The following is a 21,008-nucleotide window of genomic DNA, read 5'->3' on the forward strand; positions in this document are numbered from 1 at the left end:
GGAGTGAAATGGAGCATGTAGCTCCTGGTGGTAGGAAGGAGACGAGAAGCAAGATGGGAATTTTAGATTTCCTGACGTAAATGTCGCGGTTGTATTACTGTCACTGCTGTTCAGTGCTCCTGTCTGAGCCCCTGGACAGGTTCAGCAGCATGGCAGCATTGATGCTTCAGCAGGGTCTCAGTCAAGCCCATGATCTCTGGTTCAAAACCCACAAAAGGGTTCCTGAGCCCATCATGTCTGTCCTTGCACATTTTCTCCTTGCCTCACTACTCCTGCAGCCTCAGGTGTGTCTCCCACAGTTTCAGCTCAGCAAATGCTCCCAGGGCTGCTCCCCAGTTTCAGCTCCAGATCCTGTGGGGACTATCACCTGCAGTGCACTGGTGAGATCACAGGTACAGAGTGGCAAGCTGGCTGCTTGTCTTCCTGGCTTTTGCCTGCTCTGGGTGTTGGCAGTGGTGGCTGTAGTTAGCACTGAGCCAAATTCAGGTCCTCTTGCTTCCTTTTCTTTCAACAAAGTCTCGCTGAAGCCCCCAAAGCCTCCATCTGCATCCAGCAACTCTTGGGTGGGAAAGTTTCTTGCCCATTTTCTTCCTCTTGTTTGCTCAGATTTATTTTCTCAGAGCTTTGTTCATGCTGTGCGTTCTCCTTGGAGTAGCACAGATGGAACCATGGTTTACATCAACATTATATGATCTTGTGCTTTTTCATATGTTTAATTCTGTGAAATGCCAGGCTCATTTCTTCTTTTATCTTTGCTCTCTGCAAGAAATGATGTTTTTTTTTCTTTCTCATGGAAAGGTTGATCACCTTTCTGGTGTGTTAGTGCCAGCTCTGGAAGATGGCCTTGGAGAAGAAAGCATGAAGCAAGGTGTTACAGAGAAGGGGAGGTTAGCCCAGGGGAATGCATCTGTTCAAGTTTGAGATGTTTTATATTGTGTTTGTCTTATGTTGTTCAGTTTAAGCTTTTTGAGGCAGCAGCTGTTTGCTAGTGAGGTTTGGAAGAATGGAGCCCCTCTTCCTTCTGCTGTATTGTGGCACTAGAGCAATATTAAATATCCCTCCTTTCAAGGTCCATCATCATACAGCTATTACCCTGTAAATGAAAAAAGCATAGTTGAAAAGAGGGACCCTTCTCCAGAGAAATTTGGCCTGGATGTGACCTGTCCAATGCACCCATTACTAAAATCTGTGTCTTCCTCCCAACAACATAAAGTGCTCTCACTCAGCTACTGCATTGATTTGCAATACATCTTCATTCTGTAATTTCCATTAGGATTTATACTTTTCAAAATTATATTTAGGAAAAAATCTATTTTTATGTCTGTCCTAAGTCTTCACAGGGCTTTACTGAACTAGTATAAGAATAGAAGAAATATAATTTACGATGCCTTCATATAAATTAATCTCCTGTTTTTTCCTTATATTGTAAGTTATCACCTCGTTTATTATATGCAGCTCAGGGTGAGCAGTTTTAAAAGGCCTCTGACGGTTATGAAATGAATGGTGTGAGATGTCAGATACATTTATTAAAAATGTAGAAAATGATAAAAAACAGAGGATGTAGATATACATTGTCTCAGTCACTTGCCACCAGCAGGCACTTTCAATACCACAATTTATCCTCCCACTCAGTGAGTTCTGCATAATAATTTTATTGATATTGTTGTGCTCTGTGCTCAGTATAAATAATTTTGAAATATTAGTTGTTAAATTCATTAGGCAAGTCTATCTAGAGTTTATTATGTGAGACACCCCTGAAAAAGCCCCAAACTATTTTGCCAGCACAGCTAAACTTAGTACCATTTTCACTTTTGTGTGGTGGTAAATTATTCAGCTCACAAATGCTGAAACTTGAAATGTTTATGGAAAAAGCTTGTTTTAGTAATTACACTTTCTCCACTTTTTTTGAGCTTCCTGCAATGTTTGTCCTAAGGTCCTGGTGTTTCCTAATGTTGGATATTTATCATACATTTTGCCACTGGCAGGTTGATAGGTACAGTGGGAGCTTCATACAAGATTCATGGTGGCTTCATACTTTTTTGAGGATAAAAATTGGGATGCAGAAAGTCTGTATATGAGGGGGGATATATAAAAAAACCCCACTGCTTTGTGACTGTGTAATAGAGAATAGTTCACTAAGGAATGCAAAGGTTGAAAACACATTCAAAACTTCTCCAAAGGTAATTGAAGGTTAGGAAGTTTAATTAAAAACCCAGCAATAACTGTAGCATCTGTGGATATGAAAATTTAAGGAGAACATGCATGGCACTCTGTCTTTCAGCTTAAAAGCTGCAGACATTATTGGATAGTTTATATTTAGGAGCATGATTTAAAGCCTCTCTTTGTGATTGCCACATCCTGGCAGTGTGACAGTATCACTGACACGATGGGTTCTGAAGATCAGCTTTCCTTCCCCAGCCCCAGGGCTGGACAGTGCTGGAGCTGCAGCTCTGGTGGCATTGGTGCTTCTGTGCTGCTGGTGGCTCAAGGGTTATTTAAATCCAACCCCTTTTTGTTCCATCTTCCTGGATTCTGTGTTTGTTCCAACAAGTACTGGTTAAGATACGCCTTATTGGGGATTGTTCATGGGGGAAGTTTCTTTCAGATTTTTTGACTTCTCAGAAAACTGTCCCTGGTTGTTTGCATCTCTCCCAAGGCTTGCACACCTTCCCTGTAGTGAGCTTGCAGATTGCTTGGACCTGTTTGTGTCTCAGCAAGCTCTTCAGGATCTTGCCCTTGCTATTCGGTCTCATTTTTCAAGCAGTAATTGGAATTTTCTGCAAGCACGAGTGTCTCATGTTAAACAGAGTGATGACAGAGAATAATAAAATGAAAAGCCCTTTTCCCCCAGGGCAGGAAATCTTTGTTCAAAGCAGCACTGTGAACTCTTAACTACAGGCTCTCCTTCTCCATCCCTTTGATTTTGGCATGCCATCACTTTAGAGCAAGACAGTATAATTTCAGCAACTTTCCCCCTAATATAATGATTTAAAAACGTGGCTGCTTTCTCTGCAATGGGAAGACTTCTGAAAGATGCTACTGATTTTTATCAAGGCTTTCAGGGATTTTTATACCTTTACCTCTGCAGCCTCATGCTAAATCAATCAGCAAGAGATATGTCATTCAAATCATTCTTTTCGGCCTTGTATCTAAGTGCAGTCTTTAGGCTTCATCCTACAGATTTCACTTTATTTCTGCTTCCCTGGAGGGGACTGCAGGTGAGAGGAGAGGGCAAAGGGAGGCTGATTTTTCAGCCAGTCTGGATCTGCAGTACTGCCTTGCTTCCTGTCACTATTTGCATGGCTTAAGCATCTTCCTGGACTTATTGATAGAGCTCCTTTTAAATGGCAAACAGTGATGATGAGAGCTTCTGGCATCAAGTAACAGCTTCAGGTTTTTTGGTTCCAAATAACAGAGAGGAGCCCTGGGACTGAGATTTCTGAAGGATCTTAAAGTGCTTCACTTCTGTAGTGAATTTCACTGATACTTGTTTGTTTAAAACAATTTTTTCCTGTTTGAAAATCCAGCCTGCTATTGAAGTTCATTACTTTGTAGCTGAGCAAGGGCACCTCTTCCTTGTTCTTCCTCTGTGTGGAAGAAAGGAACTGATTTTGTTTGCTGATGGTGACATTTCAGTGTTTCTTGAGATTTGGCTCGCGATGGAGCAGTTCAAGTAGGGCAGAGATTCAGATCTGTAGTGTTGCTCAGCTAAATGCTGGAATGCTTGTGCAGGTCATAGCTGCCAGTCCCTGAAAAGGGAAGCACCTCCATTTATCCAGAGCCTGTAAAATTTACAGAGGTTTTTACCTGTCGTGATCCTTGAGGTCTGTAGGCTGCCCCTCCAGAGCTGTGCAAGCAAAGACTGGGACCTCTGTTTTCATTTGAAGAGGAAATACTAATTTGTTCTGTCCATCCCTAATAACTGGTTGGATTTCGTTCTAAGAGAAACACTGGAATTTTCTCCCATATTGAGATGATGGGATAGGATGTCTCCATGAAATGACCAAGCTAATTGCAGAAATGAGGGGATTTGATTGCTTTGCAATCATTATTACCATTCTCAGTCAGAAATGAAAAGTAAAGAGGCATTGAGTACAAAGTGTTATCTGAGGTAATTCTGTTAAAAAAAGGACCCAAGAACAATTAATAAAAAACCTCCAAAATTAAAGCCTCTAAACTAGTTCTTTCCATGTCAGGCCTAAGATTTAATATCACATTTTTGTAAAAATGTTTAGAAAACAAGTGAAATTAAAAAAAACAAACAGTTTATACTTCTGCTTCTTTATGAATGAGTGATGACAATCATATTACTCAAAATTTGCTAATTTCTGTTAAACTATATCTGTGTAAAGTTATATCTGTTACAGACCAGTTTATATCCGAGTAGCTGATCCATTAATTAAAAAGTTATGCAAAATCAAGGAAATGCCAATGTTTTTAATAACAGATGTTTTAAACAAACACCTTCTCTGTGTGAGAAAAACAAATATATTTGATTTTTTTTTAAGTGGAAGTTTTTATACAAGCTTTAATTAGATTTTGGCAGAATACATTACTTTAATGGTTTTTCATTAATGAAGACTGCTCATTTCTTTGTACAGTAAAAAGAAGAAAAAAGTAATCTTGGATTATATTTAAGGAGCAGACAGTGTATTAAAAAACTATTAAAGTTACTGCAGTCATTGACAGAATGATTTTGCATGAGAAAAGAATCTAGGAAGCATCAGGTAATTTCAGACAAGGATGGGTGATAACATCTCTGGCGTGAAGTGTGGGTTGAAATGTGTGTGAGACCCCAGCTCTCCTTCCAGCCTGGGGAGCCCTTTTGTCTCTGGTTGCAGCAGAGGAAAGTTCAAGTTCCCAGAGACCTGGCTGCCACCCCAGCACACCCTGCTCTTGCATTTGGGTGATCTGGGGTGGGTCCAGCCCTCCTGCCCCAGCTGTTGGACCCAAACCCATGGTTTCCTTTTCAGTTCCTGCAGATGCCAAACATTATCAGTTATCATTCTTTCTGTGCTGCCTCTGCATCAAATATTCCAGCTCTAGGAGGAGGCTGCTTGTTGTTTACCTTTGCCTGCAGGTTGTCCCACCATCTCAGTGGAAATGTGTGTTATTTGTTAACACAGGTGTGGGCTCTTAACTTGGCTTCTGAAAACCGAATTATTTATCAGCCTTAAAAGGCCAACTCAAATTCATTTGAAATTTTATTTGATTTAAGTCACCATGCTTACTGTTGGAAAAATGAAATACAAATAGCCATAAGTTCCTGTGTTTCAGATGGGTAAATGTCACTCACAAAATTACAGGATTTCTTTTTTTAACTAGGTTTAAGTGAAACAGAGTCTTTATTTAGTGTCATGTTTTTATTTAAAAGCATTTATTTAAAGTTCTAAAAAACAAAGAATTCAATAAAGCAAGACAGGTGTAACTGCAAATGATTAATGATATAATTCTCAGTACTTTATAAAGTGTCTAACGCTGAAGAGATTTATACAGTGCAGAATGGCAATTGTGCTTTGATGGAAGGAATAGGTAATCAATATCTGCAAGCTTGGAAAAGTGTTCTATTTCCTCCTCTAATGATATAGGGCTTTTTTGCAAAGCAAGGATGTCTGGAGCATGAGACACTTGGAAGAAGAATTAATTTGAAATCTGTAGTGGAAGATCAGTTTTAATTGAAAGTGCACTTGAATGTCCATGGAAAAAAACCAGGCAGTTGGGCCTGAACCCTTCTGATGGCCACCTGGGAATTTGTGAATCACACTGCACTATTCTTGATTACATTTTATAGGTTGTTGAGTGCCTTTTTTTTTTCCTGGGTAGGAGCTATAATTTATTTAGTTTTGTTTCAAGCTCAGAATTTTTCCTCTCCCCTCCTGGGCCTGCCTTCCCCTTTCTGTGGTCATTGTTAAAGCTGGGGCAGCCCCAGTTCTGCACTGCTGGGAGTGGAGGTGTTGGGCTTGTGGCCCCTGTATCTGTCTCAGTCTGCAGCCATTATGGTGCAGGTCACATTGCATGTAGTCATTTACATATCAAAAACCTGTGAAAGAAATTAATGGCAAGCCCAGGCATTTATAAAATCCTGGGCTGATTTTAACTAGCAGGTCTTGAACCTCTAAATCAGAGCTTAGCCTTATGACTGTAATTTGTGATGTCAGGACTCGGAGTCACAGCACCAGCACTAAGTTGAGGTTTTGAATTGCTGAGAGAGTTTCATTGCATTAGATTTTTTTTTTCTTTAATAATTCAGCACGAGTATGGAAACATTTTATGCATGGAAACTTATCCTGTCACATGAAAAAAGCAGATACTGCTAGGCTTTATTTTGTTAGATTATAGATGTACAAGCAAGTGAAGCTATTGTGTTTATCAAAAGAGATTTATTGCTTTTAAATTAATTCAAGCAAGTTAAATTAATTTAAGAAAAAAAAGAGAAGACTTGTCTTTTAAAATGAAACAAAGCCTTCAAAAGTCTCTGAAACACTACATTTCATCAAGAGTCAGTTCAGGTACCTAAGTCACTTGAGGTTTTAATTCAACATGGTGGTTTGTTTGTTTACCCTTATGGCTTATTTTATTCATTTTGACAAGGCAGTTTTCACTGCAAATAGGTTGAGAACTGGCTATACTTAAAATAAATAAATAAATAAATAATTGTGACATGGAAGAAACCCTACAGTCTCTGTTAAAATAAATCTGCCTACTTAAAAAAAGGAAAAAAATTCCTCATTGACACCAGAATACTTATAAAAGAAATATTGGAGTGCACAGCTCCTTTTGAATGCACAGCTGAAAGCACTGCGATAGCCTCTGTGGGCAGAGTGCTTTTGAAAAGCTCACCCCTTGTTTATAACAAAGCCAGAAAACGAGGGCTGGCGGGTTTGATTATGTGTAGTGCTAGATATTTAAAGCAAATTCCCAAATTTCATGGGGTAGATGCAAGGTTATATGTAAAGTAAATCTGAATTTCCAATTAACTCACTACAGACCAATTACTAAGAGCATCCTGATTGGAGAAAAATAGCTGTGCTTGAGTGGAAGACATTTGGTTTCCATTATGTAGGGGTTTTAATAATTCTGTTCTCCTTGGTTGTGCTACATTGGGAAGTAGCTGAAAGCAGCTCTTGCTGACAATATAAGTTGAAGCCCGAGATAAACAAAACTGATTTTTAACCTGGGCAGATGATGTAAATGATTTTTAAACTATATTGCAATTTTGTCTAATTGTACTTGAAAGTAAATTTTTTTTATTGTCATTTGGGTACCAGGCAGCATTTGTGTGTGATGAGTATAGCAAAATCTTGCTATTGATTAAATGTCCTGCATCAGCTCACAAGAAGACAGCACTAATGCACTTTGCAACTAGACAGATTAAAACCCAGAGGCCAGAGAAACTGGCCTTCCCAACTGCTGGGTTTGGATGGCACTAATTGAATATAGGTATGCTGCTCAGATGCAAGGGTAATTAATGCACATTGGTGCCTCGTTTCCTGCTGGCTGCCCACTGAACAGACCTGCTGACTGTGTAGTTCAGAGGTGTGACACAGGTGTGACATCAGGACTCTCATGAGAGCACAGTTCAGCTCTGGCTTGTAACTTGATTTTAGCACTTGGGCTTGGGCAAGTTGCTTCCCTTCTCAGCCATCAACTTCCCTGTCTTTACATGAGAATAATGTGGCTGATTCCTGCTGTAAAGCACTTAAAGAGCTGTGAGCAACAAGTGCTTTACAAGAAATCTATGCTGTCATTTCAGGAGCTTAAACCACTGTTTGCACTCATAGGAAGATAAGCTCTCAGTCTCTGTTAATACAACTTAAAGGTTGGAGAGGCAGATCATAAGAAAAATTTGAAATTCATTTTAGATCCTCCTAAGAGTGGTGCTGAGGGTCTCTAGTGTTCTAGTACATCTTGGGCTGGTATGTGGTGTGGATGACAAGGTCTTTGCCTCAGACCTTTCATTTATCCATTTTATTTTAATTGTTCATCCAAACCAGAAAACTCGTGTAAGAATAGCAACAAAATAAATTTTCTGTGTATTCTTGAGAGGTTATTGTCCTGTTTACTTCTTCCAGAGTAATTTTTTTTCCATTGTTGTTTTCTTCAAATATAGTAACATACATTTAGTTTAATTCTTTCTTTTATTATTTTCTGGCTTCAAAACCTCCAAAATAAATGAAATCATTAATAAAGATCGTATTATCTAAGCATAGTATTGCAAGAACACAAGTTAATGTGTGTCTGTTACGTTATTTGTCCATAATGAAAGGATAAACTATACAGTAATATATTAAGGCTGGAGCTTTAGGGAAGTTCCTGGAGCAATGTGGTAATTGATAACATATGCACGGGAGGAGCTTGGGAACTGCAGAAAGTTTTATAGAATAGTTGTTTTTTAAAAAAGGCCATCGTTCATTACTGCCAGAGGCAAAGTTGGAACACAGCACAAAGCCAAAGGATTTCAGTCTCCTCATAAGTTAAAAACTCTTAACCTCTTTCAAACGTGGGAATTGTAACTGTGGTGGAGTTACCTGGGGAGCTTAAGTGCTTCATCCTCACACTTAAGAGTTCTCCAGCACTGTGGAGCCACTGGGATGCTGACACTGGTGTTTTTTCACAGGTACCTATGGTCCTGAGCACTGGGTGACGTCCAGTGAGAAGTGTGGGGGGTCTCACCAGTCCCCCATAGACATCATCGACCACCTGGCCCACGTTGGAGATGAGTATCAAGAGCTGCAGCTGGATGGTTTTGACAATGAATCTTCAAACAAGACTTGGATGAAAAACACAGGAAAAACAGGTATGTTCTCTTCTGCTTGTCTCCATAGCCTGACTGCAGTCAATTAGAAATTCAAGCCATGTTCCAACCTCCTCCTTTTTCATTGTTCTGTTGTTTGGGTTTTTTGTCTTTTTTTTTTAATGTAATTTTTCAGTAGGAGCCACCTACCTCTGCCTCTGCATTCTCTGCAGAGCTAGTTCTACAGATTGATTTTAAGGGGTTTTTTTTAAGGGCTGCTTTTTTTTCGTGGGTTTTTTTTTGTTCTCAGTCTAAACTAATTCTCTTGGTAGTCAGTTATTCCTCAGAATAAAAGGCAGTGTAAGAGTTTCAAGGTGTAACCTTGAATTATCAGCTTTGGGAGGCTGTAACACCTAATCCAAAAGAATGCTGAGATGCAGGGCTCAGGGGGAAGGAGAGGGGAGGTCTTAGAAATTGGAAGATTTTAGAGAAGGAAGAGCAATAACTGCTCAGAGTAGTGGGGGTTTATTAATGTTTTTCTGGTATGATTATAGCACAGTGTTCTTCACTGAACTGAATCCTTTTCTGCTCTGTCTGTTCTGGCTTTTAGAAAAAAAAGAGCAGGCATGAGTACTGCTTATTTTTACCAAAACAGTTCAACGAAAGGTCAAGGTTGATTTATATGCAAAGCTGCATGCATTTGATTACTCTTTAATTCTAAAAACGTAAAAAGCAGAAATTATAAGGCCACCCTCTTCATTTGACAAGGTCAAGTATTTTTAGGGAATTGGATTAAACCACTAATTAATTCAATTTTATTTATTGGAAGTATATTTTTATCTTTATTAACATCTGACATGCATCTCTACAGTGCTCTCTGTGCCACGTCCCCTGTCACAGGTGGGCTAGCTGGACCCAGGGCACATACCTGCTCTGGAGCTGGTGGCTCAGCTGTGTACACAGAGTGACCTCAGATACACCCATCAACCCCAGGGCACTTCCCATCTGAGCTGCAGTGTATGTGCAGCAATGTTACTGTTATATGTAAAGGACAGCATTAACATCCTTCTTAGAAGAATAGCACCATCACTTTCTTCAGGTCTTTTTAATTACATTTATTGCTGATTACCACAAACAGCCTCTCTGACCATAAAGGGCAGGGTCCATAACATGAGTAGATTAATTAAGCACCAAATTTCCATAGCATTCAACCTTGCCTGAACCTCATGCTGCTACCAAGGGCAACCAAGTCAGGATTACAAAGCAAACAGGAGCACTTCTCAGTGAAGCTGGAAAAAAACCCCAAGTAATGCAGCAAAACCCCCAGCTATGCTTGGTGGTGGTTTATGTTAACTGGATTTGCTTTGCAGTGAAGGAAAACAAGCTACAGTCTGCCACTCCGTTTCATCTGAGAGGCAATAACTCCTGCTCAGATCCTGAACTGCTGGAGCTGGACCTGAGGCACTTGCTGCAGCTTCCTTTCAGGGACTTGTAGAGAGCAAGAAGATCCTCCCTGAGCCTCTTTTTGTCCAGGCTGAGCCCCCCCAGCTCCCTCAGCAATTCCTTATCAAACTTGTGCTCTAGAGCCATCCCCAGCTCTGTTGCCTTCTCTGGACACACTCTTAGCCCCTCAATGTCCTTCTTGTAGTGAGGGGCCCAAAAGTGAGCCCAGTGCCAAGTGCAAGGGGACAGTCACTGCCCAGGTCCTGCTGGCCACACTGTTGCTGGTACAAGCCAAAGCCTTGTTCTGTTGAACTGAAAAGTGTCAGCAGATTTTCTGGTCTTGGCACAGTTGGCAATGAAAGCTGAAGCTTCAGTCTTCTCTGCTGGGTAATTTTAACACTGCTGCTATATTTGATTTCCTCACCCATTGGGGTATGGATTTTTGCTGACAAGTTATTGCTTCTCAGAGCAACAGTAACTGTCACTTTTCCTGGTAACTTATGGCCTTTTACTGGTAACGTGAAGACTCTTTTTGCCTTGCTGTCAGCCCTGATTTCTTCTGCTGAGCTCCTAACTCCTCCCTTGTTTTATCAAGTCCCATTCCTTTACTTGGTTTTCCGACCTTTTGAAGAAACTTGCCTGGCTTTAATTTTTAAGGTGGTAAGTGGCAGAGCAGCACACCAAGTAGGATGTTTTGGCTTGTGGGTAGAAGATAGAGGCCGACTGTGCCATAAATCGCGATGCATTTTGGCAGCAGAGTCTTGGAGCAGATGGCCACACAAGACCTTCATATTGCAGACTGACAGAGACAGTAAACTAAATAACTGTTTAAGAAATGGTGATGGATGTAGAGGGCATTTCTCAGCAATTAATGTCTGGTTTAAAGAGACAGGGGTCCCTGGGAAAGCTAAAGGCCCTTAACCTTAATGCTCATTAACTGGCAGGAAATATGCTGCTTGGGTTATTGTTATGGCTGTAAGACCTAGTAATTTTTTTTTAAATGATTGAACAATGAATTATTTTTAGGCTCTGAAAGGTAATTCTGTTTAGATTTGTTCTACTCTTTCTTGTTTATGTCCCCCTCTCTACCAGGTAAAGAGCAGACAATGTACAGAAAACAGTGTTTCATTCAGAAAATATCAATGGATTTTATAGGTCTCTGTCTTGACTAGAAGTGCTTTTGTGCACAATTACATTGGCAAAGGCACTAACATGGGTTGAATTTCTTCACTAGAGTAGCTGACCATAGTATTAAGTGATAGAGATCACTTGGAGGATATACACATTTCATAGTTGTATTTGCATTAGTTATGGTCATACCAAAACTAAAATGAGGAGAATTCTGCTTAGAAAAACTTACTAAAATTTCTGCCAGAAATGTTGTTTGATATCCTGTGTAATAATGTGCATCATTCTGGCTGGTCCTGACCATCAGAGCTGCTCTGCTAGGGCAGGGGAAGAGCTACTTCGAGTTCAGGTTTGTTCCTACACTCACAGGGGTGATGGGCATCCAACACCAGCCCTGAACCTGAAAATGACATCACACAATTGTGGTCCTGGTGGCTGCACACCACTTTCTTTGGGTTTTTAATCTCAATTATATAGTATTTTAAGTCAGTGGGCTTTGGGAGTTGATTCCTTGCACTCTACAGAAATCTGGGATAAAAGCAGTGGCTCCCAAAGCCCAGTAAAGTGATATTTGGTTCTTTCAGTCCTGAATACCTGGGGTCACAGAAAAAGGAGGGAAGTTCGTGGCAGTAAGGGGATGCTGCTTAGCTGAGAAGGTGATGGGAACATGTGTCATACAGCTCAGCAGTGTAAGAAATACTGTAAAATGAACAATTAGATGAACATTCCAGATTGTACATCCTCCTAATTATCCTTTTTAATTATTCATCTAAAACAAGTAAAATGACCCCTGACAGAGCCATAAATTATTTGGGAACTATCAAATATTTATTAGATGCAACTGAATCTCCTCAGAGGTTTTTAACAGATGCATGCGAATCTGCTTTGCTGTATTCCTCATCTCCTACAATTTCATCTATGGAATTTGTAACTAACTGATTGAATGAGATTTTTCACCATTTAAAATACTGCTGAGCTCATTGAGAATTTTTGAAGGGAAGTAGGGAGCAGTGGTGCTTTCAGTCACTCATGTTCCAGGGATTTGGTGTAAGCAGACAGTGACTACCAGCAGTACCCTGGCTGACACAGGCACTGTCCTATAGCCACTTCTGCACCACCCATCCTCCTCCACAAAGCACTTGCATGCAAAGGGAGTGCAGAAAGAAGCAGAAATCCAGGAAGAAAACAGCCCCATGATTTTGCTGGCGCAGTTTAGAAACATCTGAACATCTCATGCAATTTGACATTAGGATGGTTTTAACACAAACTGTTTAAAGTTGAGCTGTGTGGAAAAATTGCACCTGAGATGATGCTGCTGTGGGCCCCTGTCAGGGGAGGACACAAAGCCTGGCCTGCAGCACTGAGTCACCAACAGAGAAATAACTTTTATTTCACAAGTAGCTTTCTTTTGTTTTTTTTTCCAGTGGTGAATAAAATCCTCCTTCTTACATAACAAAATTGGATTTATATTAATGTTCCTGTTGTGATGACACAGTTGGCTCAAGAACACAGAGAAATCCTTGTGGGTTTTGCTATTTCCATTAAAAAAGAAAAAATCTCCAAAATCAACCCCAAAACTTAAATTCTAGGATTCTGGGCACAGCAAGCACTGGTCTGCAATGACTTTTACAGAAACAATATTCAAATTTTACTTCTGTTTTTGTGAGGGATGAGAAGAAATAATTTTGTGGGGAGCAGTTTTTAGGAATGGTATGTATTAAAACCAGGAGATGCTGGAAAGAAAGGGGATATTGTAGTGAGAGTAGCAGAAAGGAATTTTTTGAAAGCTGGAATCAGTTCTTGGTTGGACCACAGGCCTCCCCTGGTAACATATACCAGGTTCCACCATATGATTCTGCCCTCTGTTTGGACCTATGGCTTTTATTGTTACATAAAATACAAAGGCTTTTGGAAGTGAAAAGAGAATACAAAGAAGATCTTTCTGACCCTCATTGAATCACATAATAATAATATCAGAGTTACTGTAATAAAACACAGTTTTGAGACATGAAGATGTCTCATGACTAAGTCTCAAAAATGTTATTTTGACTCTCCCTATTTTACAGAGGGGAGGAGCAGGGAGGCTAAGGAAAGCACCCAGCATGTCCAGCAGTAGAGGTGGGACAGGGCACAGCGTCCCCACCAACAAAAAAGAGGAAATCCAAAAAACAGGAGACCCATTCTTTTCTTAACTTATGATCTACAGACCTTGAGGGGTTTATAAGGGCAGGGACCATGGTCAGCCATTACCCTCTGGAACTACATTAAACAGGTTTTGATGTAGTTTCCATTTAAATTTTAATCAAAGTCCAATAAGGAGGGCAAAATGTCCTTGAGAAATTTGGACTTTGGGATTTTCTCTAGTCTATGTAACGTCATAATCACTTCCAGAGTTAGCCAACATTACTTGCAGACCTGATTTTTAACAATCCCCGTAAAGAGGAAAATGATGATCCAACGTTTTACATGCATTAGGAGAAGTATTCTGACATATAATGAGCAAAAACTGTAAGTGTTTCAGAGGAACTATGCTGAGTTTCTTTCTTGTTGTTCTGTGTGTGCAGTTGCTATCCTGTTGAAGGACAATTATTTTGTCAGTGGTGCCGGGTTACCGGGCAGATTCAAGGCAGAGAAAGTGGAATTTCACTGGGGCCAAAGCAACGGATCAGCTGGCTCTGAACACAGCATCAACGGCAAGAGGTTCCCTGTTGAGGTGAGTGGAGAAAAAACAAAATCAGAACATATTGCTGTAGTCCAAGGCAACTGTGAACTAGGGCAATGTTTCTTTCAGTGAATGTATCACTTTGCAGGCCTTTCCGGCCCTCACAGCACTCTATCCATCATCTCTCATGTGCTTCTGCAATGTCAGCTCCGAGCTCTGCTTTGCTGGCCTTGCCAGCTCTCATGTCCCATGGGTTAAGTTGCAAACAGCCACTTTTCTCATTTGTCCCATAAGCTTTCCATGTGTGGGAGGATCTGCTTACAAATATCTGTCGAGTGACCTCGTTGTCCTCCAAACTTTTCCTTTCCCATGACGCTTTCAAAGAAATAGCAGCAGTTTGGGAGCCATCGTGCTGAGGCCACTGTCTGTCAGCGGAATTACACACAGGACCTGACCTCTACCTGGGCTCAGCTGCTGTCCCCTGCCTGGCACTAACAGGACCTCTCCATAGATCCAGCTCTGTGTTTGTTCTGCCTATGTTGGAGCCAGCTGGGCCCGAGCCAGCCCCAGCCAAGAGCGGCCCAGCTATCCCAGGAGTGAGGGACGGCCTCAGGCACAGTGCCCTGGGAACACAGCCCTGCTCAGAGCCAGGGCCAGGCATCTGTGAGCAGTGACTGCAGGGACATGGCTTCAGATGGGCTCAGAGACAGGGCCAGGCACCTGAGTGCAGTGACTGTGGGGACATGGCTTCAGATGGGCTCAGAGCCAGGCACCTGTGAGCAGTGACTGCAGGGACATGGCTTCAGATGGGCTCAGAGCCAGGCACCTGTGTGCAGTGACTGCAGGGACATGGCTTCAGATGGGCTCAGAGACAGGGCCAGGCACCTCTGAGCAGTGACTGTGGGGACATGGCTTCAGATGGGCTCAGAGCCAGGGCCAGGCACCTGTGAGCAGTGACTGCAGGGACATGGCTTCAGATGGGCTCATAGCCAGGGCCAGGCACCTGTGTGCAGTGACTGTGGGGACATGGCTTCAGATGGGCTCAGAGACAGGGCCAGGCACCTGAGTGCAGTGACTGCAGGGACATGGCTTCAGATGGGCTCAGAGCCAGGCACCTGTGAGCAGTGGCTGCAGGGATGTGCCTTTGGAGGAGGGCCCTGAGTGCAGGCAGGGAGCTGGGTGCTGTTGGGTCTTGGATTGTGAGCAGTAGCCCCAGGTTGCTCTTTCGTCACTGCCATGTTTTCTGTGTCAACAGAGTTTGTTGATAGTTTTCACTTGATAGTCAAGGTTTGCATGGTGAGATAAACAAGAGGTTATCTGGGATTACCTTTGCCTGTGGGTAAGCAGATATGCAGTTCCCAAGTGTGGCAGGTGGATCCTGAGCAGGTTGCAGGGAGCTGTGCTTGCTTTCCCAGAAAATTCATGGGTGAGCAGAAGTGGTGGTCCTGGGACTTGATTCACCCCCCAGCTTGCCATAATTCATCACATGAGGTTTAGCCAAGTCACATTTATCAGGAGGTGGGAAGAGGCTTCTAAAGCTCAAAGGGAGGCTGTCATAGACTGGTGCTTTATCAAAACCTCCAATTATCACCTGCCTGTTCAAACTTCCCCATCACACAAGAATTAGAACCTGGTTTTTGTATCCCAATTGTGTACCTGTATGCTAGATTTTCTGAGAGGCAGAGATTTTATTTTTGTCTTCTTTTTAATGAGCTTTTCCATTATCATCTCCTTGATGTAGCTGTGATTTCTCACAAGGGGCCACCCCTGAGCAGATGGAGCAAAGGCTCAAACACTGTCATGCCGCCTTGTCTGTCTCAGTTGGCAATACTGGTGTTTGTAAACCTCAGGATGATGCACTCAGGAAATCTATAGAGCAAATCAACTCCTCTTCTGAAATTTGGGGGAGTGGGGGAGGTGAAAAAACCTAGGCCTTCTTATTTGGGTCAAAAATAGTATTTCTACTTCAGAAAAGCTTTCTTAGGATTCCAAGGCTATTTGATGGTGGCTTGATGAATGGAAGTTCTTGTACTGTGGAAATAAGCAAGTTTCTAAGAAATAATTTTCTTATGGTCTTCTTATTCGGTTGTTTAGAATATTAACTTGAAAACTGGGGAGAGACTGCCTTTGTTTATGTTATTTTTGCTTGTTTATGAATGCTGAGCAAAATAAATTGCTGGATCAGATAGTTTTAGTGTTAATCCTAATGATTTCTAAGTCATTTGTGTTTGTTGCAGTGACAGGGACCTCTGGCCTTCCTTGATATGATGACATTAGCAGAATTCCCACAGCCATTCCTTTACTTTTTTTTTTGTTGTTGTTAAGGAAGAACAGTTTCCAAATCAAGCCTTTCCCTGTTGTGTTGCTATCTACCCTACACAAGAATTCTGATTTTCAATTGTGTGGTGCAAAGGATTTCTGTGGGTGGATTTTGGAGGGCCCAATAGGTCTAAGGTGTTAAAATTGAGTCGTTACTGATGATAGATGCAAAACCTGTCTAAATAGTTGGGATTGGAGTTCTCAAACAGTAACTGTACATGTATTCTCAGGGGGGCTTTTAATTTGTAATGCTAATTGTGGTGCAGCTTGCAACTGTCTGATGCAACCCCAGTTGCCTGATGCTGGGAGGTCTGTGCCAAAACCACACTTCTTCATTTGAGAAGTAGCATTTCTAGGGAGGCTGTGGAAAGGATAAACCAAAATTCTGTCCTACAGAAAGCAAAGCCTAAACCATTCTGATTCTTCTGATTTCTTCTGGGCGCAGGAAAGGCTTACAGCAGTGTGCAGGTATTGGCATTCCAGATCTGCAGCAGTTACAGTGGCAATGCAGCTGAAAGGAAATGTTTTCTGACTCTTTATTTTGCAACCAGATGTGGACTATGCAAAACCCATTAGTTCCAAAGCACATCCCAAGGGAACACAGATAGATCAGCTTCATCCATAGAATGAGATCTGTGCACATTAAGTTTAGAAGTTTTTTCCTCTGGGAAACAAAGTGCTTGCTGGTAGTCTTTTTTCTTGAAGAGGATACAGAAACTAATTAGAAATGTCAGATCTAATACAGAGCATTATTGTTTGACCATGTTGTTTGGTCTTTATTATTACAACTAATGTGTCAGATGGTAAGGCTGTCTACGTTAATTGGTTTCCTTCACTGAAGCCCATCTGGATCATATTTTTTTATGATTTATATGTTAAATTAGTTAGTAAGATATATGAGAACATCCTTTTGTTTCCTGCTTTAAAGGCATGTTGGATCAAAGGCATATTATCTTGCAGTACTTTAATGTAGCATACTGTGACTTCTTTTAAACTATGGCACATGTAATGGTATTCTTTCATTATGTGGTCTTGATTGCTTATTTATTGATTAGATTTTCCTTAGTGATACTTGATCTTTATGAAGCCATTATGAGTTTGGCTTTCTCTGAAGCAGCATTCATGATCAGAGATGTCCGTGTGCTTCAAACGTCCACGTACGTCCAGAATGATACCAGGCCTGGCATTCACTAGAAACTTCTTTTTCCCCTCTTTCTTGCCACTTTGCAAGCAATATCTGGGTGAGGCCAGGAAGTAGTGCTGTGATGCTGCATTAAAGTGATACCATTAGTGTATTGCTGTGTAAGTGGAGTGTGAATCCTAATGAGCACATGGGCTCTGTGCCAGTTTAGAAAAAGGCTCTCTTTTTTTTTTTCCTTAGAGTTAAGAAAAGTTTTTAATGTTGCATTTTCTAAATTTTAATGAATTGCTGACTCCTTTGTATTTTGTTATTGTTCTTCTCCACTATAATTCCTCAGGTTATTTTTTTCTTTCTGAAACCGCAGCAATATAAGTGGACATGCAAATGCTAGAAACCACTTAAGTGGAAAAGTGACAAAATTAAAATAAAGAAGATGAGCTTCCCTCAGGCCAGGAGAGAACCCGGGTTTCCCTCATTAGAGCCAAGAGGAGTAATTGCAGCACTTTAATCTCCTGTGCCACCAAACTGGTTCCCAGCAGCAGGCAGGGCTCACTGTGCTGGCTGGCTGCTCCGAGGGAAACCCCATGCTTAATATTTCATAGCAAGTGAGGAGCTGATGTGGCAGTGCTCTCTGTGCTGCTGGAGTGAGGTACCACCATCCCAGCATAACCATGGGGTTATTTTTTAATTTTTTCTTATCTGCCTCCTAGTAATTTTTATGCAAAATGCCGCTTATTTCTGTGAAGAGCAGAAATCAGAAGAGTGATTTTAATCATGGTTGTGTTAATTTGATGTGAGCTTTGGCTGTTTATGAGCGTTCTCTTTAATGGTGCTAATTGTCAGTTATAATGTGAACACCATTATACAGTACTATACAGTAATTTATTTAGTAAATGAGTATCTTATTCCAAGGACCATACTGCAATATGCCATAGAGACCTCATCCTTTTACTCTTACATGAGCAAACTTGCACTGTTTAGGCTAAATTGCTTCTGAAAGAGCAATGTGATTCTATACCCACAAGTACCAACATGCATGTTTTTGGAAATCTCAAGTTCTTTTCCATTAATTAAAAAAAAAAACAACCAAAAAAAAAAGAAAAAAAAATAGGCAACCCCCACAACCAAACAAAACAACCAACCAAACAAAACAACCAAAAAAACCACCACCCTCACAAACCATCCCGGCAGAAAATGAAGAGCTGACACCCTCTTATGTCAATTAACAAGCTTTTACGTTATGTTTATGTATTCACTTTATTAAGTTATTATTACAAAACAATCATTTGCATTAAGAATTCTTGCTGCTCTTCAAGTGTGTTTATTAGAAGACTTTCCAGGTTCTAATGGTGTCTTTGTTCTTGCTACTTCTTTGATTTTCTTCTTTTTCTCTTTGAATCTACGTACTGACATATGTGTGGACTAGATCTACAATTAGTTGCTCTAATTTGAATGCTCAGATAACCTTGCCAGAGTTTATCATTGTGTACTGTTCTACCTCTCATTATATTACCTAAATTCTGATAGTATTTATTATCACAGGCTGATCACAATCAGTGTTATAAAAGTAGAAGAAATGAGTGGTATTCAGTGCACAAAAACCTTTACTACTAAGAATAGTAAGAATAGAATAAACTAAGATTAGTACTCAGTTTACTAGGTTGGGTGTTTTTTTTTGTTTTATCCTGAATATTAAGACTTTCTGTCACACCTGGAATAACCTACAGTATACATCCAGCCTTCTGTCGACCTATGAATGGCAGGGAATATTTACTTTGTAATGTTAGAAACGGGACCATTTATGTTCTGTAATTTTACTCTTGGTCCAGCTGTGACTCTGTTTAGATTTGCACACACTTTATGACATTAAATGATGAACATACCACAGCATGTTCTCTCCCTATACAGGAGAGAACTAACACTCTGTATTGCAGCTGGGTTTATTATTTCTGGCATCCAGCATATCTGGTAATTGTAATTTTGCAAAGATCTCTGGTGCTGATTTCAAGCACAAGTAAAGATTAATTATGAAACAGGGAGCCAGTGTTGGGTTTATTTCCTTATATTTTGTTTACTTGTTGCTCTTCTAATTTCCATACCTCCATCTGGCAGGATGTAGCAAAGTAGAAGTCAAAAAATTATAGGAGGACCTAAAAAGGACCATTGGGAATATATCACAGTGAGATACTATGACTGTCTGAAGTAATTTTAGTGCAATATTCTCTCCAAGGACCAAATCCACACTATAAAGGGATACTTAGAGCTCCCAGTAACTTTGATGGGAGATGTGCTGGTGGAACTCTGGTTGAGGATTTGGCTCCATGCTCATGCTGTCTATGTTGTAGAGTGTCCAGGGAATTTAGCATACTCTGCTTATTCCATCTGCATTTCTTACAGCACCTCTGACTTAATCATTCGGACAAGTAAATGGCTTGGGGATTTTCACATTTAATTTCTTTTTCTTCAAAATGACACAGTATGGGGGTTTTTTTGGTTTTCTTACAGTCTTCTCTCTCCCCTTTCCCCACAGTCTTCAAGAGTCCAGATAGCCATAAAATACTCTAAACATACAATGTGCTAAAAAGCCACATCTGTGTCTCTGCCTTATCTAAAAAGCCAAATCTACATCTCCATCTTATCTCCTAGGATATAAAGATTTATTCTAGTCTCTAGGCTTTGCTCCTTCTTGCTCTTCACTGCTTTTAAATCTTGTTCAAGTTTCTCATTGTCAGGAAAGCAGTGTGTCATCATTTTGAAAACATAAAATGGATGGATATATTGAACACATCGCTGAGTTTCCGTCTTGTTTCACTGTGAGTAGTGGAAATTAAACACCATCTTATCACTGTCTGGTTTACTGTTTTATTTTCCTTAGTGTAGCTGCTGCACTGCCTCCTCTCAGTTGTCTTTAGTGTCTCCCATATACTGACAGAAGAGTCAGTTGAGACTTTAATTAATGACTTTATTGTAATCAAGGTTCCATTTTAGTGCAGAATGCTCCATCTTATAGTAGTGAAATATTTAGTCTCCATCTGGCTGATCTTTTCCGTGAATGTCCCACGATAATTAAGAAGAAACAGGAGAGGATGGTCTGAAATTAAATCTGTTTAGTGGAGGGGTTAGTGTATCCTGGGACTGTTCATGTAGAGGCTCAGACAAAATTTAAGAATAGAACAGCAGTTTGGTTTTATGGCTGCATCTTCCTGCTGTCTGCCAGGCCCCAGTAATTTCTAGACTGAATTACAAATGTTATAATGCATCTCGAGTTTTATTTTGAAATAACTATCCAGTAGAATCAGAGATAACCCTTTTCATCATGGCTGGGAATGTCCTGCTCTCCCCAAAGGATTTCGACTGACTTGTTGAAAAGGTCAGAGGCAGTAGCACTACACTGCAATTACAGTATATTAATGATGAGCTAAGAGTTCTACATTCTTCTTAACATAAGTCCCTGATTTTCTACATGATTAATTGGAATCTGAAAAGACTGACAAGGAGAAGGAGGATCAGATGGGGTGAAAATAAGAGATAAGAGGCTGACAGGCAGCTCTTGTTGTAAAGGAGAGTTATTTTGAATAGGA

At 40.6% G+C, this 21,008-nt stretch overlaps 1 protein-coding gene across 1 annotated transcript in view; it reads left to right on the forward strand.

Moving 5' to 3' along the window:
* The window catches only part of PTPRG (protein tyrosine phosphatase receptor type G), a 394,190-nt gene that overhangs the window by 202,146 nt on the left and 171,036 nt on the right, over positions 1-21,008 (forward strand). Inside the window, exons 3-4 of the mRNA XM_036390782.2 lie at positions 8,618-8,797; positions 13,870-14,018. Of these exons, the coding sequence (XP_036246675.1) occupies positions 8,618-8,797; positions 13,870-14,018 (329 nt within the window). The remainder of the gene's footprint in view (positions 1-8,617; positions 8,798-13,869; positions 14,019-21,008) is intronic.

The sequence above is a fragment of the Molothrus ater genome, chromosome 11 (genome assembly GCF_012460135.2).
Source record: "Molothrus ater isolate BHLD 08-10-18 breed brown headed cowbird chromosome 11, BPBGC_Mater_1.1, whole genome shotgun sequence".
Lineage (NCBI taxonomy): Eukaryota > Metazoa > Chordata > Aves > Passeriformes > Icteridae > Molothrus > Molothrus ater.